The 18,218-nt window shown below is 40.4% G+C and overlaps 1 protein-coding gene across 3 annotated transcripts; it reads right to left on the bottom strand.

The window, feature by feature from the left end:
- Nucleotides 1-3,205: 3,205 nt before the first annotated feature.
- Nucleotides 3,206-13,325, bottom strand: LOC310893075 (C-type lectin domain family 1 member A-like). 3 transcript variants are annotated; one of them, XM_083821599.1, is made up of 6 exons: nucleotides 13,213-13,325; nucleotides 11,987-12,076; nucleotides 10,713-10,811; nucleotides 10,276-10,430; nucleotides 9,604-9,716; nucleotides 3,206-8,523 (listed from the first exon to the last, which is right to left on the bottom strand). In XM_083821599.1, exons 1-6 carry the CDS (start codon nucleotides 13,319-13,321, stop codon nucleotides 8,400-8,402), a joined length of 690 nt encoding a protein of 229 aa, XP_083677725.1. In that variant the 5' UTR covers nucleotides 13,322-13,325; the 3' UTR covers nucleotides 3,206-8,399. The 3 variants fall into 3 exon arrangements, with proteins under 3 accessions (XP_083677725.1, XP_083677726.1, XP_083677727.1); XM_083821600.1 differs by having other exon boundaries at nucleotides 10,276-10,424; XM_083821601.1 differs by lacking the exon at nucleotides 9,604-9,716 and having other exon boundaries at nucleotides 8,400-8,523.
- Nucleotides 13,326-18,218: the final 4,893 nt, after the last annotated feature.

Here is an 18,218-nt window from a genome sequence, read left to right as displayed (position 1 = left end):
ATTCTATGAGCTGAACCAGTGAGCAAAACTGATGCGAGAGCACTGGGGAGAGGACCAGCAGGAATTCATCATCAGGCCAGGAAGGGCAGCTTGTCTGGACATAGGGTCAAAAACCAGGGAGGGGAACTCATGCAAAGACTTCCTGTCAGAGTAGTGGTTGATTGTTGGGCTCTGGCTGAGGGAGAAGTGAAAAGCACTGGTACTATGGGCTACTGCTGGCAGTTAAATTCTAAAGGAAATAAAGGGTGATGCTCAAAGAAAAGTTGTTGTTCTGTACAGTGCTCAGGAGGAGATGTCCTTTGGGTTTCCCTGTACAGGACATAAACGCTGTTCCCAGACTTCCAAGTAGCAGATTTCTGTCCTTGTGCAGAGGTCTGCCTCCAGGTTTTCTGCCATACATGAAGACCTCCCAGGTCCATTTGAGGATAACAGCTACATGATGAGTCAAGCTACACAGAATAGAAGAGCTTGTGGCATCCGGTAACACAATGCTGTCTGCCCTAAGGTGTGTAGTGTACAACTTCTTACTATGTTTGAGTAACACTTAACCTTGAATTTCCTTTATATGTAGTATAAACAAGTTCTTGAATTTTGGCTTAATCCAGGAGAGAAAAAAAATGCTCTTATATGTAAGATGGAGTCACGTGAGTGCAGAAAGCATTTAAAACTGGCAAAGATCAGAAGGCAGAATCCAATCATATCTTCAAGTGGACTGAGTCATTTCAAGTGTAATACAATGCTCTTAGACAAATTTTTTTTTTACACACTGAAAAAGACAGAAGGAGAAAGATTTTTTATAGCCACCACTAGAATAGTAATTGCTGTTTGTTGTAGCCATATGGTATTAGCACAGCTAGAGCCTTTAAATTTTTTGTATCCTCGATGTTAATTTTTGATAAACAAAATCTTGAGTCTATGACTAGCCTTTTCAGCTTGATATGATGTCCATTAAAATAGGACTATAAACACTGTATGCATGCCACCTTGTCACAAAGTATACCTTCAGCTCATAAGCCACTCTCACTGCTTCTTGGTAAATTATTTCCTTACTGTACCCAGCCTGAATACTCATCTCAGTAGAGCTACCAAATTAATCAACTTCATAGTACTTATGTGTTTTAAAGACAAATTTTTCTTCTCACTTTGTTTTCTTATGATAATAGAATCATAGAACAATTTGGGTTGGAACGGATCTTAAAGGTCATCTAGTTCCAACGCTCCTGACATGGACAAGGATGCCACCCACTAGACCAAGTTGCTCAAAATCCCATCCAACGTGGCCTTGAACACTTCCAGGGATGGGGCATTCACAAGTTCTCTGGGCAACCTGTTCTAGTGCCTCACGACCATCATAGCAATGAATTTCTTCCTTATATCTGGTCTATATCTACCGTCTTATGGTTTAAAGCCATTACTCCCTGTCGTATTACTACACTCCCTGACAAAGAGTCCCTCCCCAGCTTTCCTGTAGCCCACTTTAGGTATTAGGCTGCTATAAGGTCTCCCTTGGAGCCTTCTCTTCTCCAGGCTGGACAACCCCAACTTCCTCATCCTGTCTTCATAGGAGCAGTGCTCCAGCCCTCTGATCATCTTCGTGTCCCTCCTCATGGCCCCAGAGCTGAACGCAGTTCTCTAGGTGAGGTCTCATAAGAGCAGAGTAGAGGGGTCTGACAATCACCTCCCTCGACCTTCTGGCCATGCTTCTTTTGATGCATCCCAGGATATGTTTGGCTTTCTAGATTGCAAGCACAAATTGCTGGCTCAGATTGAGCTTCTCATCAACCAGCACATAAGTCCTCCTCAGAGCTGCTCTTGATCCATTCTCTGCCCAGCCTGCATTTGTGCTTGGGATTGCCCCAGGATGCAGGACTTTGCACTTGCCAAACCTCATAATGTTCATACAGGCCCACATCTCAAGCCTGTCAAGGTCCCTCTGGATGGCATCCCTTCCCTCCAGCATGTCAACCGCACCACATAGCTTGGTGTCATATTGCTTTCAGTTGCTCATAGGTGTTTTTCTTCATAGTGCTTATTTGTTTTAAAGACAAATTATTCTGCTGACTTTGTTTTCTTATTTTTATTTTGGTTGCATTGTATTGACATGTAGCTGCACAAGTGTCTTATTTCTTGGCAAACCTCAGAGATGCAACCTAGAATAAGGTGTCACAGTTTTACTTATTAATGAATTTTCTTCTCTCCGTTGTCCTCCTCTTTACCCTTGCTGACAGACAAACAGTAAACCATTTGGATCATAAAAACATAAAGAAATCCAAGTGGGGAAATATATTCTTGCAGCAAGATTCCAGTTCTCACATTATCAGAGATAATATGTCTCTGAATTCATGTTTATAAACAGAAGCTGTTGCCTTCAGACATCAGGACTTGCAAAATACACTGCCATTTTTCAAGTTGCACAGCCACATGGTACATGGAAAATGATTCTCAGTCAACTCTTCTAAGGACTGCTGCAAGAACAAGGAAACAAGGGTAGAAGTACACAATTAAGTGCTGACTTAATCATCTATCCAGGCCTGAAACCCACAAACTTGTAACTGACCTGTTTTTTTCATGTCTTACTGAGAGAAACAGAACTGCTTTTCATGACTTTGAGGACGAGTATTTTAGATCTATTTTCCATGCTGCAATTAGTTTGTTAAAAATGAATTACTGAATATATCACACCTTATTTCCCCTACATATTCATTATAGGGAACTTGCAAGTATTGCATGCTTATAAAATTTGGGTTTTTAAAGTAGCTTTACAAGTGTGCTAATTTTTAGACATCATGATTCCCATAAATGTTCTGAATTTGCTGCTGCAAATAAATTTTTATTCAGAGGAAAATTATCTTAAGCATCTTGCAATTGCAACCTCAGAACTTATAATTCTCTGGAATTTCCTGAGTAATATATATATATATATTTTTTTTTCTGATGATAATTTATTTTTTGTTATATAGTTAATTTCTTGCAGAACTGTATCTGAACATCTCCAATTAATTGTTAGTCACTCCATACTCAATATAATTATTCAACCAATTACCCTACAGATATTGGCATTTTCATTTACATGGCAAAAGAATTGGGTTTGTGTCTAGTCATTGTGAAGTAAACACAAAGACAATCCAAATTCTCTGCAGTCATAGCCAAACCACTAAATATATAACGATTTGTAAATATAAGGTTAACCCACAAATTACCCACTTGCTTTATCTATAAAGGTTAACAAAGTCTTGTGTCAAAGCAGAGATTTTTATAGAGGTTATTAATGCATCCCAAAAAGTATTTCTGAGAAATATATAGAGGTCTTTGTATTTCATTTGTTTAATTTATCTTTTTAACACTAAAAAATGCAAGAGCAAAATTAATTATTTTCTGCTTCCCAGTCCGCACAAAGTTAGCCATCACTAAGCAATTTTTTCAAAAAGTAGATGGGTAATGTGGCATATTACAGCTAATATGCTCTGTAACCAGCCCCTGACTGTGCAGTGGTGAGCAAAGCTTTGTCATGGATTTGAAAGAATAACATATCTTCACCATACTTGTTTGCAGTCTTGTTTAAGAAGCAGAAAGAGTCTACCACTGTTAGTATTAATCACCAGATAAAGAACAGATTATCCTTGAAATCACTGAAATGAGTACTATAGCCAGTTCAGAATTAGTGTCTAGACAGAAGAGAATGTGATAGAGACTTTTGGCTTCAGTGGTTCATCAAGTAACAAAACAAACAAACAAATAAACAAAACAGATGTCTTTTAAAATATTCACATTTAACAAGCATTTTATTGAGTAGAAGGACAAACGTGATCAGCATCTTTGACTACACTGACTGTTGGTCATAAGCTGTTGTGCAAACTAACATAGACGGTCATATCCTGTTCCGCAGTTCATTGTCCATTAGTCAGTGAGTGCAAATCAGCTTAACTGCACAAACTTCTTTTGATAGGATTGGGTGAAACTGGGATTTAATTTTAAGCTGCAGAAATAGTGCTACAAGAGAAGCAGTACACTCAGTTGTGTTGTGCTAAAAGTTGGCTGCTGTGATTCACTCAACCTTTCTTGCAGTCAAAGAAGCAACAGTTCTAGCCTAACACTTTTCAACCATATCTTAGTAAATGTGGTTTTGATTTGCCGTCACTCAGCATAAACCAGATGTCACTGTTTAAGTCACTGGCTTACAATGATAAAAAGTCAATATAAGAGTTTTATCTGGCCACAAGAAGAGAATACAAAATCCCTAATATTTGATCTTTGTATTGTTCTCACTTGTACTGATTCCTCCTAGGTAACTTCCCTTCATGAACTGCTGAATTGCAGAAGAACAAGAGAAGAATGAGTAAATACAGATGCATATTTCTTTGGGGGAAATGTGGAGTCACTGGATTGCAATCACACATCTGCCTGCTATCCTGAAAACTTACGTACCCACTCTACTCCTCACCACTCTGAAAACCCATCAGAAAATTGAGAAGAAAGAAATGTTTACTCTATCTGTAGAAAGGCCACCCTTTTGTTCTGATTTCAAACAAAGAGTTGCAAAATATTCTTTCACAGAGAAAGACCTCCTGAGTCTGATTAAGCTATCAACAAAAGAGTCAATATTTCCTCCCTATTCAGTATTTCCTGTGTTTTATTTCTCTCATTTTCTAGATTTATTGAACTTTTTCCTGCATAAACACCAAACAAACAGACTCAACCGAAATGTGGAATTGGAACACACAATTAGACCACACTGAAATGTGCAAGGTGCATAGGTGACCTTTGTGGGTAGGACCTTTCTTGGAGATGGATGCTGAAATGACCATGCTGCAATCATATTTACTGCTGTTTGTAATGTCAAATAAAGTTGAATTCTGGACACAGCACAAATTATGGTGCAAATATTTAATGGGAACAGTATACATGAAAACCAGTATTTCGTAGCAGAAAGTAAGTAGATAATTAACATCAACTTGCCTATGCTATGAAGGCAAAAATCTTATGCATTTCAAAAATCTGTATTTTGAAGTACAATGTTGCAACCCAAGGAAAGAGAGCAGTTTCTTCTGCTGTATGATTGTGTCATGAGTATCATAGAATCATAGAATCATTAAGGTTGGAAAAGACCTCCAAGATCATCTGGTCCAACCATCTCCCCTACCACCAACGTCATCACACATTCGTAGACCAAGAAGTGTCATTGCTGAATGTGGTGGTTCAAGCTGCATCCCTATGCACACTGGAGACAAATCAAATTTCTAGTAGACTGTAAGTGTCATAGAAATACATCAAAATATATTTTCAATTTTGTCTGCTCAAATCTGTTTTCCAGCATGAAGAAAAAACCTCAGTCACTTTCAAACTTAGAACAAAACCAAAGGAAGTTCCCTAATCAACGTTCCTACTCAAAAGTAGCAAGCTCTATTAAACTGATCAACCTCTTTTGAACACAGCCACATGAGTATCATACTGAGGTTTTCTGAGACTAATGTATATAAAATTTAAGCTCTTGAATCAACCATAGAGCTACAGAATCAATGGATGGTTTATGTTGGAAGGAACCTCTGGAAGCCATCTGGTCCATCCCATCTGCTCAAGCTGAGATACCTAGAGACAATTGCCCAGGATCATGTCCAGATGGCTTTTGAGTATCTTCAAAGGGCCAGACTCTGCAACCTCTATGTGCAAACAGCACCAGTGCTTAGTCACCTGCATAGTAAAGAAGGGCTTCCTGATGTTGAGAGGGAACATCCTGTGTTTCAGTTTGTGCCTGTTGCCTCTTGTCCTGGCACTAGGTACAACTGAAGAGAGTGTAGCTATGTCTTCTTTTCAGTATCTTTCCAGGTATTTATATACATTGATAAGATTCTCATAGGCCTTATATTCTCCAGGCTGAAGAGTCGCAGCTCTCTCAGCCTTTCCTCATAGGAGAGTTGCTCCAGTCCCTTCATTATCTCTGCGGCCCTCTCCAATATGTCCATGTGTCTCTTGTACTGAGGAGCCCAGAAATGCGTACAGTACTCCAGGTGTGGCCTCATCAATGCTGAGGAGAGGGGAAGGAATACCTTCCTCAAATTGCTGACAATACTTTGTCTAATGTAGCCCATGATACTAACAGCCTTCTCTGTGGCAGGGGCACATTTCCAGCTCATGTTCAACTTGGTGTCCATCAGGACCCCAGGACGTTTTCTGCCCAGCTTCTTTCCAGCTGTTTTGCCCCCAGCATATATTGGTGCATGGGGTTGGTTGTTTCTCCCCAGGTGCAGGACTTTGCATCTCTCTTTTGAGCTTCATGAGGTCAGCCCCTCTCTCCAGCTTATTGAGGTCCCTCTGACTGTCAGCACAACCATATGATCACCTCTCCTTCCAGTTTTGTATTATCTTCAGATACGCAGAGGGTACTCTCTGCTCCATCATCCAGATCATTAATAAAGAGGTTAAACAGGACTGGATTCAATATTTACCACTGACATACACTGCTAGTTAGTGGTCTCTGACTAGACTTTACAACACTGATCACTTTCTTCTTGGGCTGGCTGTTTAGCCAGTTTTAAATCCACCCCCCTGTCTGCTCATCCAGCCCATACATAGCTTCTTTATGAGGATCTTGTGGGAGACAGTGTTGAAAGCCTTACCGAAGTCCAGGTAGACAATGTCCTCTGTTCTCTCCTCATCTACCAGCCAGTGATTCCATTGTAGAAGCTTATGAGGTTGTTCAAGCATGACTTCCCCTTGGTGAATGCATGCTGAGTATTCCTGATCACATTCTTGCCCTTCATGTGCTTGGAAATTGTTTCCAGGATTATGTGCTCCATCACTTTCCCAGGGACTGAGGTGAGTCCGACTGGCCCTGCGTCTTCCTTCCTGACTTTCTTGAAGATAGGAGTGATATTTGCTTTCCTCCAGTCCTCAGGCACTCTCTCAGTAACCATGATCATTAAAGAGTTTTTGAAGGTGATCTTGCAACAGTGACATCTTCCAGCTCCCACAGCACTCATGGGTGCATCCCATCAGAGCCAATGGATTTACGTATGTACAGTGTGCTTGTGTTCCCAGACCAGAACTTCTTCCTTGCTCCAGACTTTCCCTCTACATTCTGGGGCCTGGTATGCATCAAGGCCAATCTTGCTCGTAAAGACTGAAGCAAAGAAGGCATCCAGTACCTCAGCTGTTTACACCTCTTATATAATCGAGTCCACCGTCTCCTTCAGCAGTGGGTCCATATTTTTCCATCTACATTTTGTCACCCAGAAGCCCTTCCTGTTGTCTTTGACATCACTGGCCAGAGTGAGTTCCAAATGGGCTCTGGATTTCCTAACCTCATCCCTGTTTCTGTATTACTCCCAGGTTACACATCCATGTATCTGTCCTCTCTATGCTTTCTTTTTGTGTTTGAATTTGGCCAGGAACCTGTAGTTCATCAAATGCCTCCTGGCATTTTTGCCTGAATTTCTGCTCATTGGGACAGACCTCTCTTGAGTTTGGAGGAGGTGACAGCTGAATATCAACTAGGTATTTTGGATCCCTCTTCCCTCTAGGGCCCTATGTGTTAGGTAAAGAGATGGAGATATTCCCTCTTAGTTGAAGACCAATGATCTTAGGATGGCAATCTTGGAAATATCCAATCAGTATTTCCATTCTCCCTGCATAATGGCTATGGCAATTATGGTAACAGCGTACTGTTTATTAACACTTATTTAACAATGACTTCTGGGCCTTCTTGGAAGATCACATTATTGCATGTAGAGGAAAAGTGTCATTACATGGATCTAAAATTTGAACATACTTAAAATTCATATTCCCCAGCCAAGAGGAGGATGAGGGTGCTAACTGATGTTTTGCTGCTAAGCAGCAAACAAAGAAGCCACACATATTTGAGTAGTAAAGGAGCGGAGTGTTTGCTTTGGAGTTTTAGAGTAATTTAGAATAACTGAAAGTTGGTGCATTGAAGAGAAAACTGTAAATAGTTAAGAGTTTTTGGAGGTGAATGTATCTTTGTAAATAGAAGTGAGAGAAGACATCATCTGAGTAAAGTCAAATGGGCTAAAAGGAGAGCCCTGGTAGAAATGGATATATAAGAAATTCTAACCAGTGACAAGAAGTAGCCCCACAAGCCTTTATGCTTCTGAGTTATTTGGCTATGTTGACATGCTTGAGATTAACAGCTTTGCTAAAGTTCAGGTTTCTGAGCTAGACAGATGAGGCTAATATCTTGTCTCTGATTCATAAATATTTGTTATTGCTGATTCTATTTATCTGGAAAGGCTTCCTTTCTCTGTTATATTTTAGTGTATGTGAAGGATAGACTCTGCTTTGAATTTCTATTAAACATTATTTTACATCATCTTTTTTAAAAATCTGAAAATGACAATCTTCTTCATATGCTTCCAGTTCTCCTTCTGCTGATCAGAAGAATATTTTTAGATCAACTGGACTGCTGCCTTTTCACAGATCCAAGGATATTTCTCATAACAATCCTCACTGTAAACTTTTAACTTACGATAGTATAGGTACGCACAGTTTTTCTTAGAGGACAAATCAATCCTAGGAAAAGGAAAAAAAACACCATATTGTTAAAAACACACATATGTGTTTTGTACAAAGCATAAAGCCCTTTTGGATGATCATACATTATTGCAAAATTTGCACAGTCATGCAAGTTCTTCTACAAAATGTTGAAGAACATGACATAAAACTCAAGTCAAGGCAGTCTCCCACCTTCCTTCAGTGCAAAGATGTAAAAAAAAAAAAAAAAAGAAAAAAAAAAGAGCATACTCAAAACAGAAAATAGCACTAATTCCTCACCAGTCATTATTGACCCTCCAACAGTTGATTTATACAGTGGTAATTTGAGTCTGAAAACTGAATGACAGTGGTCTGCCCAAACAGAAGCCAGATCATTCAGCCTGATATCTACTAGCCACAGGAATTGCAAGAGTTTGCAAGACAAAATGAGCATATACTCCTCAGGAGGCACTGTAGAATTTTCAGTCAGAAAATGTTGATCCTGCCTGTGACAGCTCTCCAGTTTGATGAGGACTCTCATATTACTGCATACAGTGGTCACTTCATGTAGAACAGAATAGGAATCCATTTTTCCCCACAGTTTAAATAAAGGAGAAAAAGGTTGAATAAGCTGATGATAATTTACAGAAAAAGTAAATGGGTTCTTTTCACATTGACTATTGTTATGTAATAAGGGTTTGAAAAGTTGATGAAAGAGATAAGTGAATTTGGGATAACTGTGGCTGAGTAGAAAAGGCATGTGCAGGAAGGTTGTGCATGAGGCAGTCTGTCTTGAAAGAAGTGTGGGTTACTTGCTTTAGAGCTCATGGGATGTTTCATAAAGAGAATGGGTTTAAACAGTGAGAGCAGTCACTGATTGCACTGGTTCGTTTTTTCTTTCTCTTGCTTTCACTTCTAGTTTTCTAAAACTCTATCTTTTTCAGGGATTCCGAATCTATAATAGTATTTTAATTCTGAAAGTGTCTGTGGCTGTATTCTGCATTAAAACTTTGCCATTAATAGGATTTATTTATTTTTCCCTCCTCCCTAAATGCACAGGGATAATATTGTGCAAGAAGAGATTAAAAACTACCAACCATATAAGTTCAGAAAACCTACCAGTCCATCCTCTGTGTAGAAAGTTTTGTATCATCCATCCAAGACCAGCCATCAACTCCATAGGATAATCCAATCCAATACGATTGTTTTTGTAATATATGAGACATTCTGATCTATGAAAAATGCAAAACCTTTAGCACCAAGGAGTTTGTAGGTGTGGTTTTGCTTAAATCTAAATAGCTTCTCCTGAGAAGAGGTAATCAAAGAAAGAACCAAAAGAGGTAGGTAATTTGACAATGATATTCTGAACTCGTCATCTGAACATTCTGAACTTCGTCAGATACTTTTCAGGAGACAGCGTCTTTATTTGACGTGCAAACAGGAATATTTTGTGTCTGGCATCTGTACAAAATATAAGACCAGGGCAACAATTCTCTCTAGAACTCTATTACTTAGAGTATTCAAAGAGATTTTCTGAATTGAAAATCATCACTTCTAACTTTCTCAGGATTCAAGACGCTCACATCCAATGACTGTCTGAATAACATCCCATGTTATTAGCTTCCTCATCATTATACTTTTACGATTAAATGCTCTTCAGTCCACATTGCCTCAGACCCTGGGGACAGTATGTCTATTAATGTATATTTTAAAGAGGTATTTGCTGACTGGTGAAGAGTTTTGAATAGTTGATACCATTGCAAAGAAATAACTGTATGATAGGAACCGTACCAACTTGCTTTTCCTTTTCAGTGTAAGAAGGGTGGAATTCTGAGAAAAGCAAAAGTCTTTACTTTCTTGCCATGTTGCCTTCTTTTCTGAAATGTAGAAACAGGTGTCACCTCCAATCCATTTCCAGTTTACAGGGCACAGTGAACATGCTGGTCCTAGAATAGTAAGAAACCATCAGTCCCTTATAAATAACCAAAGGAAGAGTAGAGAAATGTACACTCATAGGCCTGGAAAGTCAAAGATACGTAGAGCTGAAATGTATATGGCACTTTATGGGTCATATCTACACTCATTTTTTTATTTTTTTATTTATTTTTTATTTTTTAATTTTTTTTTTTTTAGTTCATTATTTAATTTCATATAATATATAACACCCTTATTTAACTATATAAGACTTAACATGCACTTTAGGCTGTGTGAACGATAGTTCTACTTACCGTTGTTCTTAATGTTCATGTCACCCACCGAGCATAATCTCTCTTTTAGTCCTCGCAAGTTTTCATTATGTTCCACAGGTGCCTGAGAACCTCTGAGACCTGAAGTTTATAAAGATATTCTCCAGTCAGACAAAAAAAAGTTGTGATGATGCTGCATGATATATGCATCATCATATTTTGCAAATTTACTTTTTGCAGCTATGTGTTTACATACAAATCTGATGCTACAGTGTCACATATGGTGAGGAAACTAACAGATGTGAAAACAATGGATAAAAAGATTCCCAAGTTTTAAATGTATTTTAATCACAGTTCCATTACAGGTCACTTGACAACCTAATAAAAAACTATAACAATGCAAAAGAATATGCTTAGCAAGGAGCATCTTGAACTAATCATGTTGTTCTTAAAGGAAGACTTTTGATACTTTAAAAAAACACCCTAAAACTCCTAAAGTTCTAAATATAATTCATGTTGAAAAAACCTTTAACTCTTGGTTAAACTTTTCTGAGGAAGGCAGGAGCTTTATATATATATATATATATATATATGTATATCAGGAGTACTTAGATATTAGCTTTTGGCAGTAAAGGGTCAGAATGACAATGTCCAGGTTCTGCAACAAGAAGTTACGTACAGTCATGTCACATGATAAAAGCTAATATAAAATATGAAGGTCTTCAATTCTTTTGCACATCTCAGGTAAGCTGGAATGACAGAGTGAAACAGACAGACAGTGAGATTTCCTCATGAATCTGAGTGCTAGAAATATGTCCCTTTTTTAACATACTTATGTGAACTAATTTAAGATAGTAGTCTTCCAACACAAAAGATCTCCAAGTAAGGAGAAAAGAACTGCTGTTCCAGTAAAGTGGCTTGAACAACAAGAGAAGAGGAAAAGAGAAACATCAAACTGATTTATAAAAGTCAACATTAGAATTTCATAATTGAATTCTAATTAGTAAATAAATGAGTGATAGATGGATGAGGGTAGAATCCATTTCTCCCACTCTTTCAAAAATACACAACCTTGATTTCTATATCCTTGCTCTGGGCACAGGTCCAGAACTGCCTTTAAAAATACTTCCTCAAAGACCTATGCACCAAGCTGCAGTGTTTATTGCAGGCAAATAGGATGATGGGGAAGAACAGTGTATGTGAGGAGGTTGAATTATGACTGTCCTTTGTTGCAGTCTGTCTGCCACTTTTCTTCAGTGCAGTTATTCCTAAGGTGTTAATATGAATAAAGGAATACAGTAGGTTTCAGCACTTACCTAGGACTATCATTCCTGTGATGAGGGCCAGGCACAGTACAAACAAAGTGAAGATAGCTGGCAACCATACAGCAAAGGGAAGAGATCGCCCTGGGAGAAACCAAAAATTTACGTGATAGCAGGCACTCTGTTCAGTAACCCTCACAACCCTCCCCATTTCCAGGAAAAGCCATTTGTTGGCTTTCAAAGTATTGACCCTTCTTGAATATATTATATTTTAAGGATCAGCTCAAATAAAAGTTGTGAAGAACATGAAGCCCTCTGCAGTGCATCTGTTAAAGCGTTCTGTTTGAAATGAGTCACTGGAAGTATATAGTTTAAACAGAACAGGTAGGGGATTCCTTGCCTTTAGAAAATGATGAGACTATGAAAACTTGTAGTGATCCTATGGCTTAGAATTAGGTGATGTTCCCGCTCTCCCTGGCAATAATTTATTATTCTTCTGTGCCAGAATAGAGTAAGGAAGTATATCCATATCATCTTTCACTTTGCACAAATCCTTTCTACTCTCAGTGTACACAGTTCTCAGACTGCATGCTAGCTCTGGGTTGAAGTCTGGTTAAAGAAAATCCTAGAGTTGAAAACATCTACTGAAGTTATGCTGTATGCAAAAGTTCCTGAATGTTTCCATCAACAAATAGACATGGGAATGCAATATGACAGACCTTTCAGCACATGAAATATTTAACTCAGGACTGAAATACCTAGTTTAGCCCATATGGAGATATGGGAATTGAAGAAGAGAAATAATATGACGTGCATTCAGGCCCATTGTTACCTTACCCCTTCTGGCCTCAAAAGCTATTAATCATAAAAGCTTCCTAAAAATTTAAGGTTCAGATGACAAAACATGGAAGCGTTTTTTGTTTTGTTCTTTTTTTTTTTTTAGTCAGATTATCTTATCTCTGTAGCAATTTCCTGAAATAATATAAAACAATAAATAAAACTAATCACATTAGCACTGATTCCTATATTCCAGAGTTTGAACCCAAAGCCATCTGTCTTTTTCTACAGAAATTTAGGGCAAGTAACAGCAGTAGTTTCATTCTATGTATTTTCACATCCATGCACGCTTATTTTTATCGGACAAAACCATATAAATAGTGCACAGAAATAAACATTAAGCCTATAAATACATATTTTTCTCATTTACTTATCTGGACAAGAGAGATCATTCCTGTTGTCTACTATAGCACAGAAAGCTCAAGAACAGATGTCAGTCATACCTTGGTTGATGTTCACAGACATATAGTGTCTGGATGGATGCTGTGGCAGATGATTTAAATGCGAGTATCCGTCCTCTTCTGTGTTCATGTTCAGTATCTGAGAACTCATTCGTGGTTCAGTAATGATCCTCTTAAAAGACAGACCAAATGTTTTGTGAAGGAGAAGCAAAGAGAAAAGCAGAAAGAAGGAAGAGAGAGGAGAATGAGTCACACTTCAGGTTTCCTGAGTCAAGTTATTCATATTCAAGTACTATGTGTGACTCCTCCTTTTCCTCCCTCAGGGGAAGGAATCCTCTCTTTCTGCTCAACACATCTCAGCTAGATTCTGCCTCCGCAGGTCTAGAGACATATAGAAATGACATGATCCCAGTCATTTTATGGCTTCATAGTATCACTCTTTTCCAGTGAGCCTTCATCTCCTTTGAACTTTTCACATTTTGAAACAGAACAATCAACAGGCTGATTTCAGTTCTGTGCCTTTTTCATTATTCATTGTTAAGGGCTACAAATCCAGGTGTTTGTATTCAATTCAGACCAAAATTCACAGCTGTAAATAGTAGCTGAAACTGTGTAATCACACAGGAAACACTGTCCAGAATCTAATGTCATCTTCTCAGAGGGAGAATTGGGAAATCACAATGTGGAAAAAGAAGACACAGAGAGCACTTAACAAATAAGCCTTTGTGGCAAAGGCTAACCACAAATCAGACAAAATTAGCAAGAGCATAGCTAGCAGAGCAAAGGAGGTGATGATTCTCTTCTCTTCAACAGTTGTGCCTATACAGCTGGAGTACTATGTCCAGCTTCAGGCACCCCAGGAAGAAAAAATTACAAAAACAAACAAACAAAGAAAAAAACCCCTCTAAACCTCAAAAATACTAAAACTGGTCAAGGAGGTAGCCACAAAGATAATTAGGAATTGCAGCACACAATTTACAGGGATTTGTTCAGCCCAGAAAAAAGAAAGCTACTGACAAACTAATTGGAGTCACTGCATAAAGTGGGGTATAAAGGAGATGAAGCCAGACTCAGAAATATACAATGGAAGACAAGAAGCAATGGGAGTATATTATATGAAGAGGAATTCTGATCTGACATGGGGAAAAAAAAAATCACATTGAGGTGGTCAAATATTGGAACTGGTGCTTGGAAAGGGTGTGGCAGCTTTGTCCTTGGAGATTTTCTGAGCTTGATTGGACAGAGGCTGGAGCAATCCGATCTAGTTTTGAAATTAGCTCTGCTGAGCAAGAGTTTAGAACAGATTCACTTCAGAACTCCCTTCCAAGCTAAATCTTTCCATGACTCCCTGATCTATAAGTATGAAGGGAAGACTCACTACAATTTTTAAGGTATAATGACCAAGGAAACAACAGTAGATCACTTGAAATAGCATCATCTGTCCCTCTTTCTTATAAATTAGAAAAATTTAGCAAGTGAGAAACAAAACAGTCTGGATACTACTTTATATTTCAACTTCTCTACATCATCCAACTACAGTAGGAGCCCATTCTTCTTTTTGCAAAGCTGTAGCTTACTGTTTGCTGGCGTACTGCACAGTGCTGCGCACTCCCTCCTTTATTCTCTGGAAGTTCCCCTGCCAGGAGAACATAGGATGTATTAAGGCCATGAAAGCCAAGTAAGAAAGTTCTGAACGGTTGGTGAAATTGCACCTTACCTGCTGCCTCAGGTATCTCAAATGAGTGCATGTTTATTTAATTTAACACAAAGCAATTGCAAATCCTGACCGAGTGAAGGCAGGAACAGAGTGAAGGACTTTTAAGGAAAGAAGATACTGTGGGAAAGACCAGTTCAAGTGACAGGAATCTGTAGGGTGACAGTGAGATGTTGTAATTTTAAACCTGTCACTACAGATGCATGAACCAGGACTGAAATCTGTGTCAAGGAGTCTGGGTACCCCCCAATAAAAGATGCATGGCAAAACTCTGGCGTCTTAAGTCTTAAGACTTTTGTCTTAAGTACCTTTGGGAGGAGCCTCTGGAAGTCAACTGGTTCAGCTTCTTATTCAAAGCTTTGCCAGCATCAAGCAATGGTAAAGTTGCTCAAGAAAGGACATGGGGCAGACTAGGAAAACACAGGTAATGAGTAATTGGCTGAAAGGCTGGTGTCAGGACAGGAACTTTGGGTTCTTTGACCATGGGGCAGTTTACTCAACCCCTGGCCTGTTGTAGATGGATGGAACTCACCTGTCTCAAAGCGGGAAATGAATCCTAGCACAGAAGCTAGCAGGACATGTCGAGAGAGCTTTGTTATCTATGATGGGGGGAAAGGGATAAAACAGGGCTCACCAGAGAAGAGCCTAGGGGAACAATACTGAAGCTGGGGGTGAGGCAGATGTCTCATCTGAAGTGCATCTACACCAATGCACGCAGCATGGGCAACAAACAGGAGGAGCTGGAAGCGATTGTGTGGAAGACTAACTATCCTAGTTGCTATAACTGAAACATGGTGGCATGACTACCACGATTGGAGTACTGTGATGGACAGCTACAAGCTCTTCAGAAGGGATAGAAAAGGAAGGAAGGGTGGTGGTGTGGCTCTTTATATTAAAGAGTGTTTTGATGTTGAAGAGCTTGGGGTTGGGAGTGATAAAGTTGAGTGTCTATGGATAAGGATTGGTGGAAGGCCTGTAGGGGTGACATCTTGGTGGGGGTCTGTTATAGACCGCCTAATCAGGATGAAGAGATGCATTGCTCATTCTACGAGCAGCTCACAGAAGTTGCATGATCACCAGCACTCGTTCTCATGGGAGACTTCAACTTCTCTGACATATGCTGGAAGTATAATACTGCACAGAGGAAGCAGTTCAGGAGGTTTCTAGAGTGTGTGGAAGATAGCTTCCTGACAGAGCTGGCACAAGAGCCTACCATGGAAGTTGCCCCACAAGACCTGCTCTTCACTAGCAGAGAAGGACTGGTGGGAGATGTGAAGGTTGGGGACTGTCTTCGTCAGAGCAACCATGAAATTGTAGAGTTTTCTATTCCTGGTGATGTCAGAAGGGTGACTAGCAAAACTGCTATCTTGAACTTTCGGAGGGTGGACTTTGACCTGTTCTGGACAGTTGTTGCAGGGGTACCTTGGGATTCACTCCTTAAGGACAAAGGAGTCCAGGAAGCCTGGATGCTCCTCAAGACAGAAATCTTAAAGGCCCAGGAGCAGGCTGTTCCTGAGTCCAGTAAGCCAGAGGGGAAGAAGACTGACATGGATGAACCAGGAACTTTTGTTGAGACTCTGGGAGAAAAAGAGAATCTACGTCCTCTGGAAGAAGGGACAGGCTACTAGAGGACACTACAAAGAAGTTGCTAAGATATGCAGGGAGGAAGTTAGAAAGGCAAAAGCCCAGCTTGAACTCAGAGTGGCCACTGCACTAAAAGAGAACAAGAAATCCTTTAACAAATATATTAAAAGTAAGAGAAGAACCAAGGGGAATTTCCATACTTTCCTTGGTGCAGCAGGGAATGTGATCACTAAGGATAAGGAAAAGGCTGAGGTTCTCAATGCCTTCTTGACATCTGTCTTTAATAGTCGGATCAGTTATCCCCAGGGTACTTTACGTCTTGACCTGGAAGTCCCTTTAGATTCAGGTAGAGAATCGCCCCCTGTGATTCAGGAAGAGACAGTTAGAGACCTGCTCCTCCATCTGGAATGTCACAAGTCCATGGGAGCAGAACATGGGACCAGATGTGCTCCACCCTAGGGTGCTGAGGGAGCTGGTGGAGGTGATTGCCAAGTCGATTTCCACCATCTATCAGCGTTCCTGGTTATCTGGAGAGGTCCCAGAGGACTGGAGCCTTGCCGATGTGACTCTATCTACAAGAAGGGCCATAAGGAGGATCCAGGGAACTACAGGGCTGTCAGCCTGACCTCAGTTCTAGGGAAAGTTACGTAGCAAATCATCTTTGGTGAGATCACATGGCACGTGCATGGCATCCAGGGAATCAGGCTCAGCCAGCATGGGTTCATGAAAGGCAAGTCATGCTTGTCCAACCTCATCTCCTTCTATGACCGTGTGACCAGACTGGTAGATGAGGGAAAGGCTGTTGATGCAGTCTACCTGGACTTCAGCAAAGCCTTTGACACCATCTCCCACAGTATTCTCCTGGGGAAACTGGCTGCCCGTGGCCTGAACAGGTATACTCTTCTCTGGGTAAAGAACTGGCTGGAAGGCCATGCCCAGCGGGTAGTGATTAATGGAGTTAAGTCCAGTTGGCGTCCCGTTACAAGTGGTGTCCCCCAGGGGTCGGTAGTAGGGCTTATCTTGTTTAATATCTTTATTGATGACCTAGATGAGGGAATTGAGTGTACCCTCAGTAAGTTTGCAGATGACACAAAGTTGGGAGGTAGTGTCAATCTGTCTGAGGGTAGGGTGCCCCTTCACAGGGATTTGGATAGGCTGGACTGCTGGGCTCAGGCGAATGGGATGAGGTTCAACAAGGCCAAGTGCCAGGCTCTGCACCTGGGGCACAACAACCTCAAGCAGTGCTACAGGCTGGGAGATGAGTGGTTGGAAAGCTGCCAGGCAGAGAAGGACCTGGGAGTATTGGTTGATAGTCAGCTGAATATGAGCCAGCAGTGTGCTCAGGTGGCCAAGAAGACCAACAGCATCCTGGCTTGTATCAGAAACAGTGTGGCCAGCAGGTCTAGGGAAGTGATTGTCCCCCTGTACTCGGCTCTGGTGAGGCCGCACCTCGAGTACTGTGTTCAGTTTTGGGCCCCTCACTACAAGAAAGACATCAAGGACCTGAAATGTGTCCAGAGAAGGGCAACAAAGCTGGTGAGGGGTCAGGAGAACAAGTCTTATGAGGGGTGGCTGAGGGAGCTGGGATTGTTTAGTCTGGAAGAGGCTCAGGGGAGACCTCATTGCACTCTACAACTTCCTGAAGGGAGGTTGTGATGAGGGGGGGGTTGGCCTCTTCTCCCAGGTAACTAATGATAGGACTTGAGGAAATGGCCACAAGTTGTGCCTGGGGAGATTTAGATTAGATAGC

Source organism: Anser anser, assembly GCF_964211835.1.
Source record: "Anser anser genome assembly, chromosome: 1".
Lineage (NCBI taxonomy): Eukaryota > Metazoa > Chordata > Aves > Anseriformes > Anatidae > Anser > Anser anser.
The sequence above is the reverse complement of the archived record's forward strand: the minus strand, read 5'-3'. Positions and strand labels throughout refer to the sequence as shown.

Coding starts and splice junctions, on each gene's coding strand:
- LOC310893075 (XM_083821599.1), bottom strand. CDS start 13,321: ATGAGTTCTCAGATACTGAACATGAACACAGAAGAGGACGGATACTCG. Junction 10,431..10,712: donor CATGAACATTAAGAACAACG/GTAAGTAGAACT, acceptor TTACTATTCTAG/GACCAGCATGTTCACTGTGC. Junction 9,717..10,275: donor TGAAAAGGAAAAGCAAGTTG/GTACGGTTCCTA, acceptor CATTTTTCATAG/ATCAGAATGTCTCATATATT.